General features: G+C 46.8%; 1 protein-coding gene across 2 annotated transcripts in view; it reads left to right on the forward strand.

Moving 5' to 3' along the window:
* The window catches only part of itpr3 (inositol 1,4,5-trisphosphate receptor, type 3), a 534,890-nt gene that overhangs the window by 28,060 nt on the left and 482,230 nt on the right, over positions 1-24,600 (forward strand). For both annotated transcript variants that reach the window (XM_061272597.1, XM_061272598.1), the window contains exons 4-5: positions 12,734-12,820; positions 23,466-23,624. In XM_061272597.1, the coding sequence (XP_061128581.1) occupies positions 12,734-12,820; positions 23,466-23,624 (246 nt within the window). The remainder of the gene's footprint in view (positions 1-12,733; positions 12,821-23,465; positions 23,625-24,600) is intronic.

Below are 24,600 nucleotides of genomic sequence, written 5' to 3' on the forward strand. Positions count from 1 at the left end.
TCGCGGATTTTTTCCAGCCCAAAAAAAAAAGTTCTAAAAACATATTTGCAGTGTTCATCCATCCATCTTCTCCCGCTTATCCGGGGTCGGGTCGCGGGGTCATGGAACAAAAAGACAGGGTGACATTACCAAAGACAGGAACAGAATGACAGTAACACATGCAATGATCCAACGGTGAGCGAGGGGCAGACAGGACTTAAATACAAAACACGTTACATCGATTGAGGTGACACAGGAAGAGCGGGGTGACACGAACAGAAACTATGGCAACCTAGACACATAGCAAAACTGGGGACGAGACATGACAAATCTCCCCCGAAATAAAACTCACCTTTCTTCTTGTTTGTTGTCAATCGCGCATCGCATTCAGCCATCCTGCCCAACACACTTAGTAAAATTCATAATTGACGACACATCGTTTGATGCGATGGTGCAATCCTCGATGGTGTGTTATTGTCAAATATTGTTTGTTTTTCAATCTCCATCGCGGACCGGACGTCATACGGAGGCCGCCATTACAGATGCGCAGAACGGTTGCGCAAGACACGTCAGCTATATAAAGAGCGAGAGTTCAGTTCTCCACCTATTAGTTTCAATTCACAGTTTAATTAGCAGTTTCAATCAGCAAATAACAAAATGCGTATTACAGGTAATATTTTATTTCACAACACTTTGCCTTGTTCCTTTCGTCTCTGCTGTTCATTTCAAACACGCTCCATACGACCGCAATGCTCTTGTATCAGACGCTCGCTCGATCACCTGCGAGTTTGCCGTCTGTCACAATGTACCCTACACAAATCCGAAACATTTGTTGCGGCTCCGAGTCACGACGAGGGGCAAGTTTTGGTTTCCAAGGTTGTTTTTATTCCTCTTCAACGTATCTCCCATACAGAGCCGCCTCATTCCCCTGCGCACGGAGCGCGGTGGTGCGTTTAGGGGCAGTCGGAGAAATCAACGCCAACAAAAAAAATGACATCCAGCCTAGTTAAGACCATACCAAAGACTTTAAAAATGGGACCCATTGCCTCCCTGCGTGTGTGACGATCTTTGGGACTTAAAAAAAAATAAAAATAAAAAAAAATTAAAAAAAAATTAAAAAAATTCATAAAAATTGGGTGCGTATTATACATGGGTACAAGCTTTTTTCCAGCATCAGCATGCCATTGTTAGGGGTGCGTACTATACATGGGGGCGCACTATACACGGAAAAAAACGGTACATAAATTCCAATCATGCAAATCAATAAATGTATGATGAGCAACTTAACAAGTTACAACATCCTCCCGCCCGATGAACAAATGTTCATAAATTTTGGCTAATCGTTAACACACTTTTAAGGGATACAATAACTGAACAGGTCTTCTTAATAAACTGCCTGTTGAAGTGCGAACATTGCATGAACATACAAGACCATCCCTGCCTGGAAAAACATCAACAATTCTTCCCATTTTGCAAATCTGTCTGGGTATTTTATCCTCTCCGATCAAAACCACATCTCCTACTTTAAGGGCTGTTGGGGTAGGAGTGTCCACCTTGTGAGCTGATCTTAAGTTCATCAAATAGTCTCTGCGCCAGCTGTTCCAAAAGCTGGTCAAAAGTCTCTGCCGATATTTCCACCTTTTACCGAGCTCCTCTCGATTGGCAGTATTTACATGGGCTGGTACAGAAACAGTCTTTGGTGGCAAGGAAGTCAGGCGTTTACCAACCAGGAAGTGTGAAGGAGTAAGTGGCTGGGGGTTCTAAAGCATCACTATGTACATAGGACAGAGGCCTAGAATTCAACACTGCTTCAACCTCGGAAAGTACAGTTGTGAGCTCTTCAAAGTTCAGGGATGCTTTCCCTAGTACCCTCTTTAAGCAAGTTTTCGTAGATCTCACTAGCCTTTCCCAAAGGCCCCCCCACCAAGCAGCTCGCTCAGCTATGAACTTCCAAGTGATCCCTTTGTTTGCAAAGAAATCTCTGAGCTCTGACTCCTTCATAGTGTTCCATAACTCTTTCAAATCTTTGTCCGCTCTTTTGAATGTTTTAGCATTATCAGAATAAATGATCCTACATAGCCCTCGTCTTGCTATGAATCGTTTTAAAGCTAATAGGAAATTTTCTGTGGTCTGATCTGAAACTAACTCTAAATGTACTGCTCTTGTTACTGCACATGTAAATAGTGCAGTGTATGCCTTTACAGGCTGAAGCCCTTTAACTTTTACATACAAAGGTCCTGCAAAATCTACACCAGTGACTTCAAAAGGAAGTGACTCAGTAACTCTGTCTCGCGTCAAAGGAGCAGTGATCTGTTGTGCTGCTGTAACCTTTAGTTTTTGGCAAATGCAACAGCCTGAAATGAGACGTTTAACCAGCTGCCTTCCTCTCAAAATCCAGTAATGTTCTCTTAGTTGAATCAATGTGTCTCTGACACCAGAATGCATCACCCTTTCATGGCATGATAGAACCAACAACTCTGAAAACTTGTGATTTGTTGGGAGTATCCAGGGATGCTGCTCTCTGAAACTAATATCAGAGTTCTGTAGTCTACCTCCAACACTAAGTAGACCGTTTTCATCTACAAATGGTCTCAAGTCTCGGAGTTTAGATTCTCCCTTCACATTCTGTTTTAACCTTAGCTGGGATATTTCAGAGCTAAAATATCTCTCTGGCTACACAAAACTTTCACTCTGCAGTATTTTGCGATGTGTTTTGGGCCTAAACAAACATCACACCGTCCAAGTTTTTTCAGCGTATCCTTACGTGCACTTACAGTATATTCAGGACAGTTCTCTGGCTTGTGTTCGCTACTGTCACAATACATGCAGGACCGGGGCACGGTGTTGGCTGTATGCAAAGCGGTTGCTGACGGAATGCTCCACTTTCTGGGTTTGTCAGCGTAGGATGACTTACCCACATGTTTGTGATGTGGGCTAGAGTCTTTGGAGCTTTGGCCAGGTCTTGTAAGCTGAAGCGCCCGTTCTCTGCTTTGCACTTCATTTTGCAGAAACTGAATCAACTCTTGTACCTTCCAGTCGTTGGTGGAGTTTGGTTGGCGAGTGTAGGTGTCAGGTCTAAATACCATCAGACATTTAACCACACGTTGGAAGGAAGAGAAGAAAAGAACCAGAACAGGTTTCCCCGCGAGGAGAACGATAGAGAGAGGAAACTCAGTTACAATCTCCATCAATTCTGAGTTCTCCCTCCACGTGCTCCTCTATTTAATGTTTTGGTTGCCCTGGTTACAGAGGCGTTGCTACACTAAAGGGAGGGAAGATTGTGTCTGTAGCAACGTTGATTAGCTAAGGAATGTAGTGTGTGAATTAGCACTTCATTGTCGGCCCGTGACCCCCGCAGAGTTTGTCCATCTGTTCTTCTCCAGTTGTTGGCCGAGTAGTCCGCGAGTGAGATCAGATAACTTCAATTGCCGCTTTCCTGTGGAACAATGCAACTAAACCTTGGCTAGACTTTATCTACTTAGTAAATTAACACGCAATAACAATGAGTGACTTGTCCTAAACACTTGAACAAGACTTGAGTAAATATGGGATAACTTGTACGCAACCACTTCAAACTGTGTTTAACACTTAATAAAGAAAAACAGTTCTGATCAACAACAATCTATGAACCAAACCTACAGTTAACTAAAAGGAATGGAGTTTCTTTCAACCAAATAAGAACATTTCGCCTATGCAAATAAGCTCTGCTCATTGTTAGTGAAGGCCTCTTACAGGAACAAAAACACACAGATAACAAAAGGACAGGAAGGACACATATGGCTGACAGGGATCAAAAGACATCCCTGTCACTAAAGAGGAAGAACATAGATAAAAGGAAAGCCATAAACTCGTAAATGACAAGGCTTTACTTAAATGATTCCAACAGTAGGCAAGTGCAATGTCCTCTGGGATCAAAAGACATCCCTGTCACTAAAGAGGAAGAACATAGATAAAAGGAAAGCCATAAACTCGTAAATGACAAGGCTTTACTTAAATGATTCCAACAGTAGGCAAGTGCAATGTCCTCTGGGACAAGCTGTAAAAGCACTGGACAAAGCAAGCAGCCGTACGTGTCACTCTGTACTCCCAGAGACTCCAAGCTGCGTATCTGGATCTCACATTCATCATATAAATGTGTCAGAGCAGCAACATCAGAGGATTTTCTAACAGGTGTCAAGTTCAGTAATTTGGACATGTGGGCACTTATCACAATGTCCTTTCTCCCAAAACGGCTTTGGAGTAGCTCTATTGCAGCATCATAGTTAGCTTCTGTTATTGTGAGCCCTGCAATAGTTCTGGCAGCTGCTCCAGTCAGGTAGGATCTGAGATAGGTAAATGTATCTGTCTTGCATAGTGCATCATTCTTGTGAATAGCTGTTTCATACTGTGACCGAAATTCCTGCCACTGGCTTATTTCACCATCGTACTTGTCTATCATGAGCTTCGGAAGTTTAACAGTCTGTCTGGACTGTGACGGAAATGCGCCTGTGCTTACATCGCTAACGCACATTCTCGGGACATCGCCGATGTTCTCCTGTGACCCGATGAAGGAGGTGCCGCGGACTTTCCACGTGAGAACCCGGTCCATGTAATCCATCGTGTTTGCAATCTCAGTGTACAGATCGTCTGTGGGTGTTTCATTTTCTATGCCCTTGTCCAAGTCCAGTAAACATTCCTCTTTTGATGATAAAACTGCCAGTAGCTCACGCACCTTGTTAGTATCTGGTATTTCCTTTCCCATCTCCTCTTCGAGACGGGTAAACAGCTTCGTTGTAGCGGCGCGGATAGTCGCTCGCTTCCTCTTCAATCGCTCCATTCCCTCCGTCATGACGGCTACTACTCCACAGAGCCGTTAGCTGTTCACTTCGTTCGAAGCACATGTTAAGTCCTTACTTTCCAGGTTTCCGCTCCAAAATTTTACGTAGTGACGGCTTCTCCAATGATGACGGAGGCTCTGAAATCTTTTGTGTACGTTTACTATTCTTTTTATTGTATGGAACGAAAAGGAAGACACTATGTTGTTAGATAACGATAGACAAAGTTGGAATGCAAACATTTCCGCAAAAACACCTTCAAAATAAAACACTTCCGGTGCGTCAAAATAAAATTACATAAATTCCAATCATGCAAATCAATAAATGTATGATGAGCAACTTAACAAGTTACAACAGGCCACTCTCTTTTAAACGCTCGGCACTGTGTCCACCTTGCTTTTTCTTGGGCGACTCATTTTAATGGAAGGATTCCAGAGGAAGGTTTGTGGCAAAACTGCATCTGAAAGCTCAGCGCGCAAAGTACAAGAATGCTGTCGTCAAAGCCCACGCTCTAAATTCGGGACTGATACGAATAGAGCGCGAGTGCGCCATGTCCGTACTACTGAGTACGTACACGCACTTGTGAGTGTGCACCGAGCTTTCTGACACGGCTTCCGGTAGTAAATGCACAGGCGAGCGCTTCGCCATCTACTGGGGAAACGCAGTCATTGCAGGCAAAATGACCAAAAAAAAAAAAGTTTAATAATACAATTTGTTCAGGGTTGGCGGGACGGATTAAACGGTCCCGTGGGCCGGATGTGGCCCGCAGGCCGTAGTTTGCCCACCCATGAACTAGACAGTGGTCCGAGAGTCCTAAAGCTGCACGAGCCGCAGAGTTGTATGCATCCTTGATCACGGTGTAGCAGTGGTCCAGAGTCTGTGCCCCTCTGGTGCGACACGTTACGTGCTGTCTGTATCTGGGGAGTTCGTGTGCGAGGTTCGCCCTGTTAAGATCACCCAGAACAATGATTAGTGAGTTTGGTAGAAGTTTCTCCATATCTGTTACCTGGTCAGCCAGCATCTGCGTGGCTTCACTCGCACGTGCGTGTGGTGGAATGTAAACAGCCGCCATGACGATTGAGGTGAACTCACGTGGTGAATAGAACGGCCGGCAGTTTATGAAAAGTGTTTCTAGGAGAGGGCTGCAAAACTCTTTCAACACCGTGACATCAGTACACCAACGTTCATTAATGTAGAAACAAAGACCACCTCCCTTTGATTTTCCGGAGAGCTCCGCGCTGCGATCTCCTTGCGTTAGCTGGAACCCCGCTAGCTCCACGGCGTGGTGGGGGGTTTGTTCGCTGAGCCACGTTTCAACAAAGCACAGCGCGGCGGATCTGCTGAAGTCCGTGTTCCTCGAAGTAAGGAGCAGCAGTTCGTCCATCTTGTTCGCCAGGGAGCCGACATTCGCCAGATGAATTGACGGTAGGGCAGAACGGAACCCTCTCTGCCTCAGCCTTACGAGTGCTCCGGCTCGTTTTCCGCGCCGCCGTCGTCGCGCTACCTTGTACAGCACCGCCGCTCCGGCTAGAATCTCCGACAAACAGGCTGAATTGGGAAGAACAGGAGAGAAAATACCAGAAGAAGACTGTCCGATGTTTAACAGTGTTTCTCTGGTAAAAGTGACACAGAAAACACACAAAATAAGACAAATAAACAGAGAGGGACTCACCGTGGCTGCATTTGCGGCGCCATCATATGACGCAATACAATAACAATAACAATAACAACAATTCACCTTCACACTAATAATAAAGGACAGCAATAACAATAGTGTGAAGGTCTTCACCTTCACACTAATAATAATAGAGAATGGTGTAGAATAACAGATGTGTGAAGGTCATTGCCTTCACACAATAATAAAGTGAATAGTGTAGAATAACATATGTGTGAATTGCTTCACTCGCACGTGTGTGTGGTGGAATGTAAACGGCCGGCAGTTTATGGAAAGTGTTTCTAGGAGAGGGCTGCAAGACTCTTTCAACACCGTGACATCAGTACACCAATGTTCATTAATATAGAAACAGAGACCACCTCCCTTTGATTTTCCGGTGAGCTCTGGGCTGCGGTTTGCACGCATTAGCTGAAACCCAGCTAGCTCCTGGGCGTGGTGGGGGGTGCGTCCGCAAGCCACGTTTCAACAAAGCACAGCTTGGCAGATCTGTTGAAGTCCGTGTTCCTTGAAGTGAGGAGCAGCAGTTTGTCTAACTTGTTCGCCAGGGAGCGGACATTCGCCAGATGAATTGATGGTAGGGCAGAACGGAACCCGCTCCGCCTCAGCTTTACGAGGGCCACGGCGAGGGCTCAGACGCGTTTGCCACGTCGTCTTTGACGTGCTAGCTTGTATAGCACCGCCGCTCTGGCTAAAATCTCCGTCAAACAGTCTGGATCAAAGAGAACAGGAGAGAAAATATCAGGAGAAGACTGTCCGATGTTTAACAGTGCTTCTCTGGTAAAAGTGATCCGGGATGGACAGCAGAGGACACAGAAAACACACAAAATACCAGAGAGCGACTCACCGTGGCGGCCATCCGCGGCCCCATCATGACGTCACAATCCCTTGGTACATTGCGGTTCGTTTATCGCGGTTTCACTTCATCGCAGTTTTCTTTTCCAAATTAAAAAAAAAAATTAAAAACCAAAATAAAACATGAAAATAATACTAAAATAAAAATAAAACGCAAACAAAACGTGCGGCAGCAGAAGGCAAGGAGTGCCCGCACAATTGCAGTGCGTACACTTGTACCGTTTTATAAAAATATTGTTATAATAATTAGAGTTCGAGAAACATATTTACAGTGTTGTACCTTGTTATAGATTTTTTTTTTTATAATAAGAGTTCTAAAAACATGTTTACAGTATGTACACTTGTACCTTGTTATAGAAAATTATAATAATAAAAATTGTTCTAAAAACATATGTGTTAAGAATTCGCCATGTTATTTATGTTGTTCACCCGTGCTTTGATTTGAGGTAGGGTGATTTATTTTGAAGGCCGTTTTCAGGCGATACCACTTCCTGTTTTACGTTCGTGTACATATGTCACTTACAGTGGTACAGGAGTCATTGGTAAAGGTAAAGACCCAATGATTGTCACACACACACATCTGGGTGTGGCGACATTTGTCCTCTGCATTTAACCCATCCCCGAGGGGAGCAGTGAGCAGCAGCGGTGCCGCGCTCGGGAATCATTTGGTGATCTAACCTCCCAATTCCAACCCTTAATGCTGAGTGCCAAGCAGGGAGGCAATGGGTCCCATTTTTATACTCTTTGGTATGACCCGGCCGGGGTTTGAACCCAAAACCTTCCAGTCTCAGGGCGGACACTCTACCACTAGGCCACTGAGCTGAAAGGTTATACAATTAGATCGAAAAGGATTAAAACAGGGAACTATTTTAAATCAAAATGAAATGATTAAATAGTTATATTTGGAAGATTTAAAATAGGAAAAAATATTTTGAATCAAAATTAAATACCGTATTTTCCGCCCTATTAGGCGCACCGGGTTATAAGGCGCACCTTCAATGAACGGCCCATTTTAAAACTTTGTCCATATATATAAGGCGCACCGGACTATAAGGCGCATAAAATAGAAGTTATACTGCAACAAACTGAGGTTGACTAGGGTTGCGGTATGCACCTACTAGCCAATAACCAACGAGCCCTCTGTAAACAATCGCGTTTCTCAAACGATCTCCTATAAAATGATTGGAACTGACTAAAGTTCGATCTAACGCATTGGTACTACTTACCTATGTTTCCCTCCCATATCGATCCGTAGATTTACTCGAAACATTAACAAAGCAGCCTATTTTGACATGAAATAGCTTGCTGCGTATAGCAGCTATTGTTATAGCATTAGCCATCCGCAAAAACCCATGAGCCTCAGCTCACAATCTCCCATGAGCCTCAGCAAAGTGTAAACAATCGCGTTTCTCAAACGATCTCCTGTAAAATGATCGGAACTGACTAAAGTTTGATCTAACGCAGTGGTACTACTTTCCTATGTTTCCCTTCCATATCGATCCGTAGATTTCCTCGAAACATTAACAGAGCAGCCTATTTTGACATGAAATAGCTTTGTGCGTATAGCAGCTATCGTTATAGCATTAGCCATCCGCAAAAACCCATGAGCCTCAGCTCGCAATCTCCCATGAGCCTCAGCAAAGTGTAAACAATCGCGTTTCTCAAACGAGCTCCTGTAAAATGATCGGAACTGACTAAAGTTCAATCTAACGCATTGGTACTACTTAACTATGTTTCCCTTCCATATCGATCCGTAGATTTACTCGAAACATTAACGGAGCACCCTATTTTGACATGAAATAGCTTGGTGCGTATAGCAGCTATCGTTATCGCATTGGCCGTCCGCAAAATCCCATGAGCCTCAGCTCCCAATCTCCCATGAGCCTCAGCAAAGTGTAAACAATCGCGTTTCTCAAACGATCTCCTAAAAAATGATCGGAACTGACTAAAGTTCGATCTAACACATTGGTACTGCTTACGTATGTTTCCCTTCCATATCAATCCGTAAATTTTCTCGAAACATTAACGGAGCAGCCTATTTTGAAATGAAATAGCCTCGCGGGTACAACAGCTATTCGGTGACGCCCCCTGACTACAGTTACTGTAATGTTGGGAAGCGATGCGACCTTGTAATTTACTAGTCGTACTAAAACGTACAAAAACATTTTGGCAGAGCACTGTGTACAACCAGTATGGATCAACAAATTCATCAATTGATCCATATATAAGGCGCACCGGACTATAAGGCGCACTGTCGGCTTTTGAGAAAATTTTAGGTTTTTAGGTGCGCTGTATAGTCCGGAAAATACGGTAGTTAAAAAGTAGAAATGGAATATATGTGAAAAAAATAATTAGAAATCTCGATAATTCCAACAAATAAAAACAATTCCACTCACCAAGCTCATTGCCTTGGAATTATTTGTTGTCGAAGTTCTCTCGAGCACGTCAGCCTCACAGTTGGGAGGGTGCGGGTTCGATTCCACCTCCGGCCCTCCCTGTGTGGAGTTTGCATGTTCTCCCCGGGCCCGCGTGGGTTTTCTCCAGGCACTCCGGTTTCTTCCCACATCCCAAAAACATGCTTGGTAGGCCGATTGAACACTCCAAATTGTCTCTAGGTGTGAGTGCGAATGGTTGTTTGTCTCTGTGTGCCCTGCGATTGGCTGGCAACCGGTTCAGGGTGTCCCCCGCCTACTGCCCGATGATGGCTGGGATAGGCTCCAGCACGCCCGCGACCCCAGTGGGGACTAAGCGGTACAGAAAACGGGGGTCGTGGGCGTGCTGGAAGGTAGAAAATGCTATTTGATGGAACGAGTAATTGATCAGGCCAGCTAATTCCAAAAAGCCAATCTAAAAAAAAAAAAGGCTTGCGGAGAAGAGGAGCAGTCCTATTTCTATTTCTCTTCTATTTCAAAGCTTGATTTTTACCAAAGTCCAATTTTGAAGACGCTAGAAATTCATTTTAACGGATTTTGGTCTAATCTCAAAAAGAATGAAACATCTATCTTCGTCTAAAGGATGTTCTGTGCACTCGGACAGCACCTCAGTCTCTCCGGACAAGAAGAAGCCCCGTGATCTGTCGAATCCCATATTTATACCGGTTTGAATCAAACTGCGTTCCCACGCCAATTTCTAAAAATAGATGAAGACAACCACCTGCTTGTGCAGCGTGACCCCTTTTCCGTCAGGATCAGCATCTTCTCGGGGATGGTTCATGGTTTGTTCAATCAGACACAGGCCACATGGGCGGAAGCAATAGCAACAACCTCCACTACCAGCTGGCTGCTTACTAGGAGCCCTTGCCAATGCAACCCGGCTAGCCTGGCTAATGACGGGCAAGTATGAGTGATTTCTGCGACTCGACACGCGGCTTCCCATGATTTACATCGACGACTGCTTGCGCACCACCACCCTGGAGGTGCTGGAAGCGCCGGCCGACACGCTCAGCATGCGCACGTACAACATCAACGCCATGAGCTTCTCGCCCAAAGCGCTGGTGCGGGAGCTGCGCAAGCACGTGCCCGAGCTGGAGGTCTCAATGCGGACCCCGTCCGGCAGGCCATCGCCGACTCCTGGCCGATGGACTTTGACGACTCCAACGGCAAACGCGACTGGGCCTGGAAGGATGACTACGACCTGCCTGAGCTGGTGCAGACTATGCTCAACTTCCTCAGCGGCGACACGCGCATGGCCCACGCCAACTAGCCGCGCGGCGCCTGAGCTAAGCTAACGCAGCTTTTTTGTGCATAGTGTATAATTAGGTCACTTTTTTTTTTTATCTTGAAAATATGTTGTAATTGTGTCTTCAAATGTGAGTGAACGCTGGTGCGACTTGCTGCCGCTGCTCTCCGGTCAATTTTTATGCTATTTTATGTCTGTACGGCGACCTTGAGTGCCTTGAAAGGCTCCTTATAAATAAAATGTATTATTATTATTATTATTATCCTGTTTCCGAATTTCAATGCTTGTTATGGCATGGGCTATCCGGCAAATTAACTCCAATTTAGGTCAGTGTGACATTTGTTCAAGCAATAGGTCCTCTCTCAGGCTTATGCGCCATCAAATAGCATTACCCCCCTCTCTCCTCACTAAACCTGTCGATTTATTCATATGTGTGTTTAACATTAGTGCTGAATAAATGGTAGGTATTGATTAAACATTGCACATGTTTTCAAAATAATCAATTTAACAGTTAATCTTAATAACCAGCTCAGTGTCCTTGTGGTATGAGAGTCCGCCCTGAGACTGGGAGGTTGTAGGTTCGATACCTGGCCGAGTCATACCAAAAGACTATAAAATGGAACCCGATGCCTCCCTGTTTGACACTCAGCATTAAGGGTTGGATTGGGGATCTTGTGAGGAGCTGCACCCCACAGTCATTAATAGCAATGTATAGCTTCAACTATGGAAGCTTGTCTGAGGACAACCTAATTAATTAATTAATAAGCCATAATAATGGGTTCTAGCAGATTAAACTACTAAAGCAATTTCAAAGCATAATATGGCAAAGCAAAATAAAATAAATTGCATATTAATTCCACTGTGGTTATTATGTCACATTATCATCACCCACCATGATAATTGGTCCTCCTAGTTAGCAGATTAAAATACTCAAGAAGTTTCAAAGCATGTTGTGGCAAAGCAAAATGAAATTAATCAATCCAAAATTGCGTGTTACCATGTGTTATTCGAAACATGTCGCGTCTTTCTGATTGCTACCAATTTAATTTTTTTGATTTATTAGTGTCCCATCAGGTTACCCCTATGTCAAGCTTTAGCACCATCTTCTTGTGAAATTTTGGAATTACCACCTGAATTAGGTTTACCCATTTGACCGGGCCAAATCCAATATTCAATTATGCACCATCTGTATTCCCATGTCACTTGACAACACAAAAATGTACAGATGAGAGGGTGACCCTATTTTGCGGATCTCACTTATTGGGGGGGTGGTTTTGGAACCAAGTATCCGCGATAAACGAGGGATTACTGTAGTTCAGTTTGATAGTTTATTTTCAGGTAATATTCTGCTGTCAGATCTCCTTTTTGTAGTGTTTATGTAGTTTTGTTGAAGGAAAGCATTAGTTATTAGTTTGAGCTGTCTCAATGTTGAAATTATATGTTAAATGCATTATTTTACTAAAAAAAATAATTTTCTTGGATTTTCTACTCATAAATTTCAATTTTGATTAAACTATTTTGTAATGCTAATTGCTAAAGAACGGAAAAACATAGAAACTAACTTGTCTTCTGCCGAAAGAAGAGAATCTTCTAATATTTCTCTCTTCCTATGTTTAGATAGCTATTTAAAACACTATTTTGTAGGCCTTGCAAAATTAGTCAAAATCCAGTAAAATAACTGATGGGTGAATGTGTGTCACACATTGACATATGTGTGTGTTTGTGTGTGGTGTAGCATGCATCAAACTTGGAGCAGAAGCAGAACGAAACGGAAAACAAGAAGATTCATGGAGATGTGGTGAAATATGGCACCGTCATACAGGTACTTTTTACGCAACTTTCATAACACTGTCTTGTCAAAGTCAAAGTCAGCTTTATTGTCAATCCCTTCATATGTCAGACACACAAAGTAACCGAAATTCCGTTTCCTCCATCCCACGGTGACGAGACATAGTACACGATAAACATACAAGTAGATGACACAAAATGAAAACAAGAAGGCACAAACAATAACTAATAAATAAATAATAAATAAATAAAATGAGTGATGAATAAATAATAAACAAATAACCCAATGAATAAGAGGAGCAAAACTGAGCCAGTGTGCGTACAGCAGACAGTAAGCATAACGCAAAGTACAGGACGCTACGCAGAAAGGGGGGGCGAGTTCAGGATCCTAACAGCCTGGAGTATGAAGCTGTTGGAGAGTCTGGTGGTGCGGGAGTGCAGGCTCCTGTACCTCTTCCCAGAGGGCAGAAGCTCAAACAAAGAGTGAGCGGGGTGACTCACAATCGTGGTCGCCTTGCGGGTGAGATGGGAGGTGTAAATGTCCTTCAAGGAGGGGAGCGAAGCACCAATAATCTTACCAGCCGTGTTCACTATGCGCTGCAGGCCCTTCAAGTTGTAGTCAGTGCAGCCGCCACCCCAAACAGCAATACAGCTGGAGAGGACGCTCTCAATGGTGCCGCGGTAAAATGTGTCTTGTGTTGGGTAACAAACGTTTTGCACAGACTAACCCCTTCCTTGTCATGTGTAGTCATGTAGTTCATGCTTCTTTTAATATTGACTTTGTTTCAATGCACCCACGTGCACACACTGGGTGTGGTGGTTGCTCAGTGGGATGATTTGTCAAAAGATTCATGTGTGTGTGTGTGTGGGGGGGGGGGGGGAGTATCATATTTCCCGGATAGTGTGTGCAATTTATAATCTGGAGCGATTTATGTGTGAAATTAACACATTATTACATACTTTCACATTTTATCCTCACACTAAATCACATGAGGCCGGTCTGGGCCTGTGTTGATAACTGTGTTGTCGTAAGCGACATAGAACAGGGGTCCCCAACCTCCGGGCCGTGGACCGGTACCGATCCGTGGGTCACTTGCCAACCCGCACAGAAAAAAAAATAAGAATAAAAATGTATCGACGATCAATTAATTCAGGTCAAGACGGTCGTCTCGGTCACGTGACATGTCACCTCAGTCGAGCCTGCGAAGCAAGAAAAATGAGCAAGAAACAGAGATGTTTGGAAAGCTTCTTCGCAAAGGGAAAAAAGTCCAATGAGGAGTCGAAAGAAGAAGAGGCTACGACTTCCAAGAAAAGGAAAGCTGCATTTGATTGATTGATTAATTGATTGAATATTTATTGATCCCAGGGGTGGGGAAATTCAGTCCCCAGCAGTATCCATACCACAGAGTGGGTATACAAAAGACACACAAATGGCATGAGCGCAACTCAATAGGCTCTCATAAGGCTGCCACACAACGGCGCCACAAAGAAAGTCAGAAAGTGCTCAAGATAAAAGCCATCAAAGAAAATAAAAGCTAAAAGACAAAGGAAAAAAAGTAACAGCGGCCAACCAGCACCTCTCAATACAAGAGAACACCCAAAACACACAACATAGCCTCCACGGGGTCCATAGACATGTGTAAGGGCAGTCCAGTTCAACGCCGTGGTCGTGAATCGGTGAAAACAGCAGCGTCCTGGGCACCCAGTCGAGGCACGTGCAGATGGTCACCACGGGGCTAGGATGGGGAAAGTCGTTGGTTTCCGACGAACACGAGGAGGGAGCGGACTACCCACAGGGGTTGCGGCTGCAAGGCCAAGGCGAGGGACCCGGTCATCACTGGCCGGATAAGCAGGAAGCCGTCGTAGAGTTACGCCGGTCTCGACCGATGATCCCGGTCCCAGGGAGAAAAAAATAAAAAATATCCGATCCGAAGAGATACCGAGGTGCGGTAGAAGGCACCAGCATCGCCGAATGGACAAAAAGACAGAAAGAAAAAGGAGAAAAGAAGGAAATGAAGAGGAAAAGAGAGAACACTGCTGGGAGGCAGCCACTCACGGCGCCATACCAAGGTAAATAAATAAATAAATTAATTAAAAAAATCAAACCATCTGTGCACTCTAAATCATTAAATCCATCGATCAAATTCCTCGTACTTCTTCAACAACGCCGCGCGTGCACCCTGACGTCAGCCTCGTCGTTATTCCACAGAGGGCGGTCAAAGAAGACGTGGAGACAAACAGCCAAGGAAGACCTGAGAGCGATGGGAGTCAGCTGGCATGGAGCCAGAAGGGGCCAGTGACCGGAGCAAATGGGGAGAACTCGTCGCCCAATGTTTCAATAGAAACGGGAGAAACTAACTAACTAACTAACGAACTAACTAACTAACTAACTAACTAACTAACTAACTAACTAACTACTACTAGGGCAGTCCATCGATTTCGATGATGACGTTGCTCCAGATTAAAAGTATGGACAGTTATTAGGGTGTTTTGCGGCGGTGCATAGCCATGTGGCTGTGCAGGCCGATGCGTGATCCGCAGGTCTTGCCACATGAAGGACGGGGGTATATGGTACTGGAGGGCATTGGCCCTGCAGCACACTGATGCCTCTGTGCACGGCGTTGTATCCTCCTCTCTGTGGCCTGCTCCTGAAGGTGAGTAATACCCTGGTGGCAGGTGGAACTCCAGGTGTGGCGAACAGCAGCCAGGGACTCAAGTGCTGTAGGTGTAATGTCACACTTCTTCAGGAGGGTTTTGAGGTGATCCTTGTAGCGCTTTTTCTAGCCCCTGCAGGTCTCTGACCACCCAAAAGCTGGCCATAGAGGATCTGCCTAGGGAGGCGGTGGGTAGGCATACGGATCACATGACCTACCCAACGTAGATGTTTCTGCGCAAGGAGCAGGGCAATGCTGTGTGGGTCCGTTCGAAGATCTCGACATAGGGCACCCTGTCTTCCCAAGACACACCCAGGAGCCTTTGCAGGCAGCGGATGTGGAAGGCCTCGAGAGTTCGTATGTGCCTCTGGTAGGGTGTCCAGGTTTCCGAGCCATATGGCAGTGTAGACAGACATACTGCCTTATACACAGCTGCTTTGGTGGAGATAGTAAGACTCATATTCTGGAAGACCCTGGAGCTGAGCCTGCCCAAGGCAGCGGAGGCCAGGCCGATGCGGACCTGAATGTCATCGTCGATGTTGCAGGAGGGGGAATGAATACTGCCTAGGGAGGTAAAGTATGGGACGATGGAAAGGGGATGACCATCGAAGGTGAAGGTGGGTGCGCAGGTTTGGGGGGGTGGACTCTTGCACAACTATCTGTGTTTTCTTGATATTAATGTTAAGACCAATGGGGGTGTACAAGGAGGCGACCACATTTAGCGCACGCTGTAGGGACTGTGGTGAGTGAGCAAGGAGAGCACAGTCATCTGCATCCTGTAGCTCCAGGATGTGTTGGAATATTGAATAGGTTGCCATCCAATCTGTACTACGTATATCTGTACCCCATCGGAGGGGTCAAGGAGTATATGAGAGAGGAGGGTGACGGTAGACAGGAAAATGTTGAAGATGGTTAGTGCTAGAACACACCCTTGCTTGACCCCCACATTCACACTGAAAAATGTGGATCGTTGGCCACCAACAGTCACACAGGCTTCCATCGTGGAACTGACGCAGGAGGTTTCTGAACTTGGGTGGAACCCCCAGCTTCCCCAGCACTTCCCAAAACAGTTCCCGGTTGACTGTGTCAAAGGCCTTGGACAGATCAATGAAAGCTAGGTACAGGTCTTTGCAGTGTTCTCTGCATTTCTCTCTGTACCTGTCTAGTAACAAAAATCATGTCTACAGTGCCTTGCTTACGCCGGAAGCCGCACTGGGATTCAGGCAGGATGTTCTCACTGACATGGGATGCTAGACGGAGTAGCATGATCCGTGGTAGTATCTTCCGGGCCACTGATAAGAGGGAAATGCCTCTGCTGTTCCCACAGTCTGCTTTGTCACCTTTGCGCTTAAAGATTGTTATGATGTTGGCATCTTTCCAATCTTGCGGGATGACTTCAGATAACCAGATGGTGGTGATCAGCTGGTGTAGTCGGCAGTTGAGGAGGTACCCGCCATGCTTCAGAATTTCTGCCGGGATTCCATCAAATCAATCTTGTTGTTTTTCAGGCCGGCGATGGCTTTCCGTACCTCGGCGAAGCAGGGGGGGAGTCCAGATCAATGACCGGTGGCAGGCAGGGGACGTCGGCAAGTTTGTCCATGCGGGTTGGGTATGAGGTGTTCAGCAGGGTGTTGAAATGCTCAGCCCATTTGTCAAGGATCTGTTGTTTGTCCTTGTACAGGATGGTACCATCTGCTGAGTTGACCGGGGCTATGTTCTTTCTCTGTGGGCCATAGATAGACTTGATGGCATCGTAGAGCGCATGGGAGTTGTTAGTATCCGCGTGATGCTGTAACTCGCTGGCTTTCTTGACCCACCAATCATTCCCCATGGCTCTGAGGGTGTGCTGGGTTTCAGCCCGGATGTCGTTGTAGTTGGCTTTCAGCGAGCTGTATTGGGGGTTGGAAAGGTGAGCTGCAAGAGCTTTGTGTTTTGCCTGAAGTAGGTTGTGGATACCAGATGCACTGTTGTTGAACCAGTCTTGGTGTCTCCGTCTGGTGTAGCCTATGGATTCTACTCCCGCCTGGTGAATGGCAGTGCGAAGGGTGCTCCAGGTAGCGCTGATGTTGACATCAGTTGGTGTTTCAGGGATCTTAGACAGTTGTAGAGCAATCTGTTCCCTGAGCAGGTTGACTGAGTGCGTAGACTTCAGTGCATCACAGTTGAGCCGCCTGTAGGGTGGTGTTTTTCTGAGAGGAGGACGGGGTTCCAGGATGAGTTTGGCTCTGATTAGACGGTGATCTGTCCAGAAGTCAGCTCCACGCATGGCTCTGGTGACTCGCACCTCCTTCCTGTCAGCTTGGCGGACAATGATGTAATTTAGGAGATGCCAGTGTTTGAAGCGAGGATGTTGCCAGGAGGTCTTGAACTTGTTCTTCAGCTGGAACAAGGTGTTTGTGATCACCAGTCGATACTTAGAGCAAAATGTGAGGAGGCGGAGACCATTCGCATTGATCTTACCAACACTGTGCTGCCTAAGCACATCCTTCCATAAAACACCGTCAGAGCCCATTCTCGCATTAAAATCGGCGAGTAGAATGAGCTTGTCGGTGAGGGCTGTTTTATTCATGGCGGTGTGCAAGGAGGTGTAGAAGAGTTTCTTGCACTCAGGGTCAGCATCCAGTGTTGGAGCATATGCACTGATGAGGCTGGCATATCGTTTTTTTGTGAGGGGAATCCGCCAGGTCATCAGTCTTTCACTGATGCCGACTGGAGATTCAGGGATCCTCTGAAGAAGGCTTGATCGCACAGCAAAACCTACACCATGGAGACGGTGGGAGCCTTCCGGAAGCCCATTCCAGAAGAAGGTGTAGCCTTGTCCCACCTCTGTTATAGAGTTCTTTCCATGCAAGCGGGTTTCGCTGAGAAATGCAATATCTGTTATATCTCTGCAGCTCGTGGGCAACAAGCGCTGTTCTTCTTCGGGGGCGACAAGAGTCATCACGCGCATCCAAAAGTGTTCCTGGTTGCAATGATGAGATTGATGTAGGTTTTCTTATTCTTGTATTTTTGACCGCATAGAGGTATGACCTGGCAACTGCGGCAGGATGCCCGGGTTGAGCAGAACAGACCATTTTTAGGCCACCTTTTCTAGGCCCTTCCCTATTCAGGGTGAGCATGGAGGAGGTGCTCAGTCGCATGAGAGGCTGCCGGAAAAGAGCGCTGTTCCATCCTGCTCCTCGGCGACCATATGTCTCACGCCGCCTAGTGTGCAGGGTTGGGCTAGATCAGGGGTGTCAAACTCATTTTTTTCGCGGGCCACATTGTCGTCATAGCTTCTTTGGGAGGGCCATTATGACAGTCAACCCAAATAAATGTATGAGCACCTCATATTATATACAGTCAAAGCTACAAAACAAAGTGACAAATAACTCGTTTTCAAATCAGACGAGTAAAAACTGTCCATCCATCCATCCATCTTCTTCCGCTTATCCGGGGTTGGGTCGCAGGGGCAGCAGCTTCAGGAGGGACTCCCAGACTTCCCTCTCCCCAGCCACTTCATCTAGCTCATCCCGGGGGATCCCAAGGCGTTCCCAGGCCAGCTGAGAGACATAGTCTCTCCAGCGCGTCCTGGGTCGTCCCCGGGGTCTCCTACCGGTGGGACATGCCCGGAACACCTCCCCAGGGAGGCGTCGAGGAGGCATCCTGATGAGATGCCCGTGCCACCTCATTTGGCTCCTCTCAAAGTGGAGGAGTTGCGACTTTACTCCGAGTCTCTCCCGGATGACCGAACTTCTCACCCTATCTCTAAGGGAGAGCCCGGACATCCTGCGGAGAAAACTCATTTCGGCCCCTTGTATCCGGGATCTCGTTCTTTCGGTCACGACCCATAGCTCGTGACCATAGGTGAGGGTAGGAGCGTAAATCGACCGGTAAATTGAGAGCTTTGCCTTTTGGCTCAGCTCTCTCTTTACCACGACGGACCGGTACAGAGTCCGCATTACTCCCGACGCTGCACCGATCCGCCTGTCGATCTCGCGCTCCATCCTCCCCTCACTCGTGAACAAGACCCCAAGATACTTAAACTCCTCCACTTGGGGCAGGATCTCATCCTCGATCTGGAGAGGGCATTCCACCCTTTTCCGATCGAGGACCATGGACTCGGATTTGGAGGTGCTGACCCTCATCCCAACCGCTTCACACTCTGCTGCGAACCGCTCCAGTGAGAGCTCGAGATCACGGCCTGAAGAAGCCAACAGCACCACATCGTCTGCAAAAAACAGAGACGCGATGCTGAGGTCCCCAAACCGGACACCCTCAACGCCTCGGCTGCGCCTAGAAATTCTGTCCATAAAAATTATGAACAGAATCGGTGAAAAAGGGCAGCCTTGGCGGAGTCCAACCCTCACTGGGAACGAATTCGACTTACTGCCGGAAATGCGGACCAAACTCTGGCATCTGTGATACAGGGACCGAACCACCCTTATAAGTTGGCTCGGTACCCCGTACTCCCGAATCACCCCCCACAGGACCTCCCGAGGGACACGGTCGAACGCCTTCTCCAAGTCCACAAAACACATGTGGACTGGTTGGGCGAACTCCCATGCACCCTCGAGGATCCTGCTGAGGGTGAAGAGCTGGTCCACTGTTCCACGGCCAGGACGAAAGCCACACTGTTCCTCCTGAATCCAAGGTTTGACCTCCCGACGGACCCTCCTCTCCAGCAACCCTGAATAGACCTTACCAGGGAGGCTGAGGAGTGTAATTCCCCTGTAATTGGAACACACCCTCCGGTCCCCCTTCTTAAAGAGAGGAACCACCACCCCAGTCTGCCAATCCAGAGGCACTGTCCCCGATGTCCACGTGATGCTGTAGAGACGTGTCAGCCATGACAGCCCCACAACAGCCAGAGCCCTTAAGAAATCCGGGCGGATCTCATCCACCCCCGGGGCCTTGCCACCAAGGAGTTTTTAACTACCTCAGTGACTTCAAGCCCAGAGATTGGAGAGTCCGCCTCAGAGTCCCCAGGCCCTGCCTCCACAATGGAAGGCGTGTCGGTGGAATTGAGGAGGTCTTCGAAGTATTTTCCCCACCGACACACGACGTCCCGAGTCGAGGTCAGCAGCACGCCATCTCCACTGTAAACAGTGTTGACGTTGCACTGCTTCCCCCTCCTGAGACGCCGGATAGTGGACCTGAATTTCTTCGAAGCCGTCCGGAAGTTATTCTCCATGGCCTCGCCAAACTCCTCCCACGCCCGGGTTTTTGCCTCAGCAACCGCCGAAGCCGTGTTCCGCTTGGCCATCCGGTACCTGTCAGCTGCCTCCGAAGTCCCGCAGGCCAAAACGGCCCGATAGGACTCCTTCTTCAGCTTGACGGCATCCCTTACCACCGGTGTCCACCAGCGGGTTCGGGGATTGCCGCCACAACAGGCACCAATGACCTTACGGCCACAGCTCCGGTCGGCCGCCTCAACAATGAAGGCACGGAACAAGGTCCACTCGGACTCAATGTCCCTCATCTCCCCCGGGACGTGGGAAGAGTTCTGCCGGAGGTGGGAGTTGAAGCTCTTCCTGACAGGGGATTCCGCCAGACGTTCCCAGCAGACCCTCACAGAACGTTTGGGTCTGCCAAGTCGGACCGGCATCTTCCCCCACCATCGGAGCCAACCCACCACCAGGTGGTGATCAGTTGACAGCTCCGCCCCTCTCTTCGCCCGAGTGTCCAAAACATGCGGCCGCAAATCCGATGACGCGACTACAAAGTGGATCATCGAACTGCGGCCTAGGCTGTCCTGGTGCCAAGTGCACACATCAAAGTCAAGTCCATATCTGGCCCCCGGGCCTTGAGTTTGACACCTGTGGGCTAGATACTTCCAGTCACATCCTGACCTGTACCTACCGCCCTTCCCCATCACCGCAGGACTTTGGAGTCGGGGGGGAGGGGTCTTGAAGTGGAGGGTGTGGTATCTGGAGCGGGCCTGCACAAAGGAGTAGATTATAGTGAGGGAAGTAGCGCGCAGTCTCTCCCCTCACTGCCTTGGCTCCTCCCTACATCTTCCAGTGGCATGAAGTGCACGATGACCTTCTGTAGAGGAGAGTTGCAGAAGACTGCCAGAAACACCTCTATTGGTGAATGCCTAATGCGGCTTTTCTCCACAATTTTTTCGTTAGGGGTTGACTCCCGTAGCCATAGCGCATGTGAGTGCACCCATTAGGCATTGGGGTTTTCGGTTTTGCATTGGAGTGGCCTTCTCCTAGATGGGTTGCCTTGCATGACTAAGAGCCCCATCTGCCCGTGCTATTTGCCCATAGCTGGGGCAATCGTTGAGAGGCGCCAGAGCGTGTCCACATACCAGTGGGCCTGCACGCCTTCTCTCTGGGGCCCACTGCTGCTCCGAGATCTCCTGCAGTTTAGCCTGGGACCGCAAGGTACCCAGTGTCCGTGTGTGGCCGCGGGGAGGCACTGCAGGAGTCTTGACGGTTGAGAGGCTATTTACCGGCAGGAGGAGGCTTATGCACTCCGCTCCTCTTCTCACCCCTCAGGAGCTGAAAGCAGAAGGTAACAAGCAGAAAGCAACATGCAACATACACTAGCTACAGGCACTACTACCCCAGTACTACTGCACTGACGCTTCACAGACGCCCTGTGTGCGATGCACACACAAGTCTTTTCCATCTTTATTATGCATTTTATGGCTAGTGCGACTTATACTCCGGAGCAATTTATAGTCCGGAAAATACAGTATGTAGTGCGTCTGTGGTACGTGTGTGTGCAGTGTGTGTTTGTGTTTATTGTGTGTATGCGTGTGTTTGCGTGTGTGTGTATGCGTGTGTGTGTGTGTGTGGGGGGGGGGGTGCAGGCGTGCATGTGTGTGCGCGTGTGTTTTTATGACTGATAAATGTTTTTAAGCCTGTGAGCGAATTGAATCATTGGAAATTTAACTGTTCTGCCTGTGGCTGTGCAACAATGTTTCATTGGGATGTTTTCCATTGCCAATTAAAAGGGCTACAATAAACTGCATGACACACTTCAATCAGCATATATTTGTCAAGTAAGTTTCATGTATTTTAGCAAACTATGAATTTATTAAGAAAAATGAAACTAAGCATAGTAAGCTATCTTTTGTAACAATGAACAATACATTTTGTTGAGGTGTAGTCTCATCTAAATATAAAATCGCGGGCCACACTAACATTAAACTTCCGTATTAAGGAGAAGGCCACAAACTATCAGCCGCAAGTTTACAGTTTAGTATTTACATTGTAGATACAGTTTAGTAACAGAGTAAGTCCAAGTACCGATCCCTGCGGGACACCATATGTGACATTATTAAGATCAGAAGTCGCGTTCCCATGTACTACATGGCGGGTTCTCTCTGAGAGGTAAGAACTACACCAGGAAATCCATCAATCCGGCCCTCCGTCCATCCATCCATCCATCCATCCATCCATCCATCCATCCATGTGTGTGTGTGTGGCGTTGTATGTATGTATGGATGTATGTACGGCTGGATGAGTGGATGAATGTATTGGTGGGTGGATGTTTTTGTATCGATGGTTCCATTATATTATATCCGGTTAAGCTCTTATTTGCTCTTCTTTTACCAGGAGTTAGGTTCCTTGTGTTGTCGCTGTTCAAAATCCCATGTAGTCAAAAATAAATGTGTGCATTCTAAGAACTGGATTGTGTCCTGTGTGTGTTTAAAAATAAAAGTGGTTAACTTGCATGATGGAAAAGTCTAACTAAAAACATTCCAAGTGTAGCGTCTTTCTAATTAATGACTGATTTAGGTTTTTCCTCTGTCATCCTGATAAAATGATCCATGATAGGGGGGCTCAAGTTTTGTGCAGGCATTAAACTCGAGTCGCTATTAATTCCAGTCTTTAACCGAATTTACACTACACTTTTCGCATTTGAATGTTTTGTATCCTGTATGTTTTGTGCTTGTTCTTTAATTAAATGTTTAAATGTTGTGCTCCTGCACGGGAGAAAGACGGGAGAAACCTGCCTTTGACAGGCAGTGTAAAAATGAGAGGAAAGGAAATCCCACATTTGATTCATTTGTTTTCTGTTTACCTGCAGCTCCTGCACATGAAGAGCAACAAGTACTTGACTGTGAACAAGCGTTTGCCGGCCCTTCTGGAAAAGAACGCAATGCGCGTTACGCTAGCTGGGACTGGCAATGAAGGCTCCTGGCTTTTCATACAGCCTTTCTGGAAGCTGCGTGCCAATGGAGACAATGTACGCACGACACGTAAATCTTTAAATTTGCTTTGTGTTATACACTCTTCTGGAGGAAATTGTATAACATAATGAAAAGGGAAAATAGAAGCGAATCATACAAACAAAAATTGTCAGTTTTCTCAGTCAGTTTTTTGTATAATTTATTATAACACAGTACAAAATAACTTTATATATATGTATTGTGCATTTCACAACAGCTGCTGCTGTAACAAAGTGCTTTACATTTTTAGTTAAGACAGGTGCGAGCGGTGGCTCAAGTTTCTTTGGGCGGTCTATTTTCTCTTCTATTTTATTTTGCAAAAGTTCAAAAATACAAAAAAATGCAAAGTGCATTGGATGATTGGTTCATGTCGTCTCCAGCGAAGTTTCAGAATCAAAATAAGAATTTTGATTTATTGGCCAAATGAGTGCATGCCAAACAAGGAATTTGACTCCGGTTGAGCTCAGCCTCTGTACAACATTTAAGTGACTAACAACATTCAGGTGATTAACATCATTTAAGTGGCAAGAGCAGGATTTTATTTCCCAGTGATGTCTCTGAGACTCTACGAGTGGTGTGAGTTCATCAGAGCGACAGCCTGGGGGAAGAAGCCGTGTCTGTGTCTGCTGATTTTGGCATACAGCGCTCTGTAACGCCGTCTGGAGGGGAGTAGTTCAAACAGACTGTGACCTGGGTGAGAAGGGTCTGTAGAGATGTTACTTGCACGTTTCCTGGTCCTGGACAGGTATAAGTCTTGGATAGATGAGAGGTTGGTCCCGATTATCTTTTCCACAGTCTTGAAGTCCACTTTCATCTCCACGGTCTTGAGCGGGTTCAGCTCCAGGTGGTTTTGGCTGCACCAGTGGACCAGCCGCTCCACCTCCTGTCTGTATGCAGTCTCGTCACTGTCCCGGATCAGTCCGATGAGAGTGGCGCCGTCCGCATACTTCAGGAGTTTCACAGAAGAGTCGCCTGAGGAGCAATCGTTGGTGT

This window comes from Syngnathus typhle, linkage group LG2 (assembly GCF_033458585.1).
Source record: "Syngnathus typhle isolate RoL2023-S1 ecotype Sweden linkage group LG2, RoL_Styp_1.0, whole genome shotgun sequence".
Lineage (NCBI taxonomy): Eukaryota > Metazoa > Chordata > Actinopteri > Syngnathiformes > Syngnathidae > Syngnathus > Syngnathus typhle.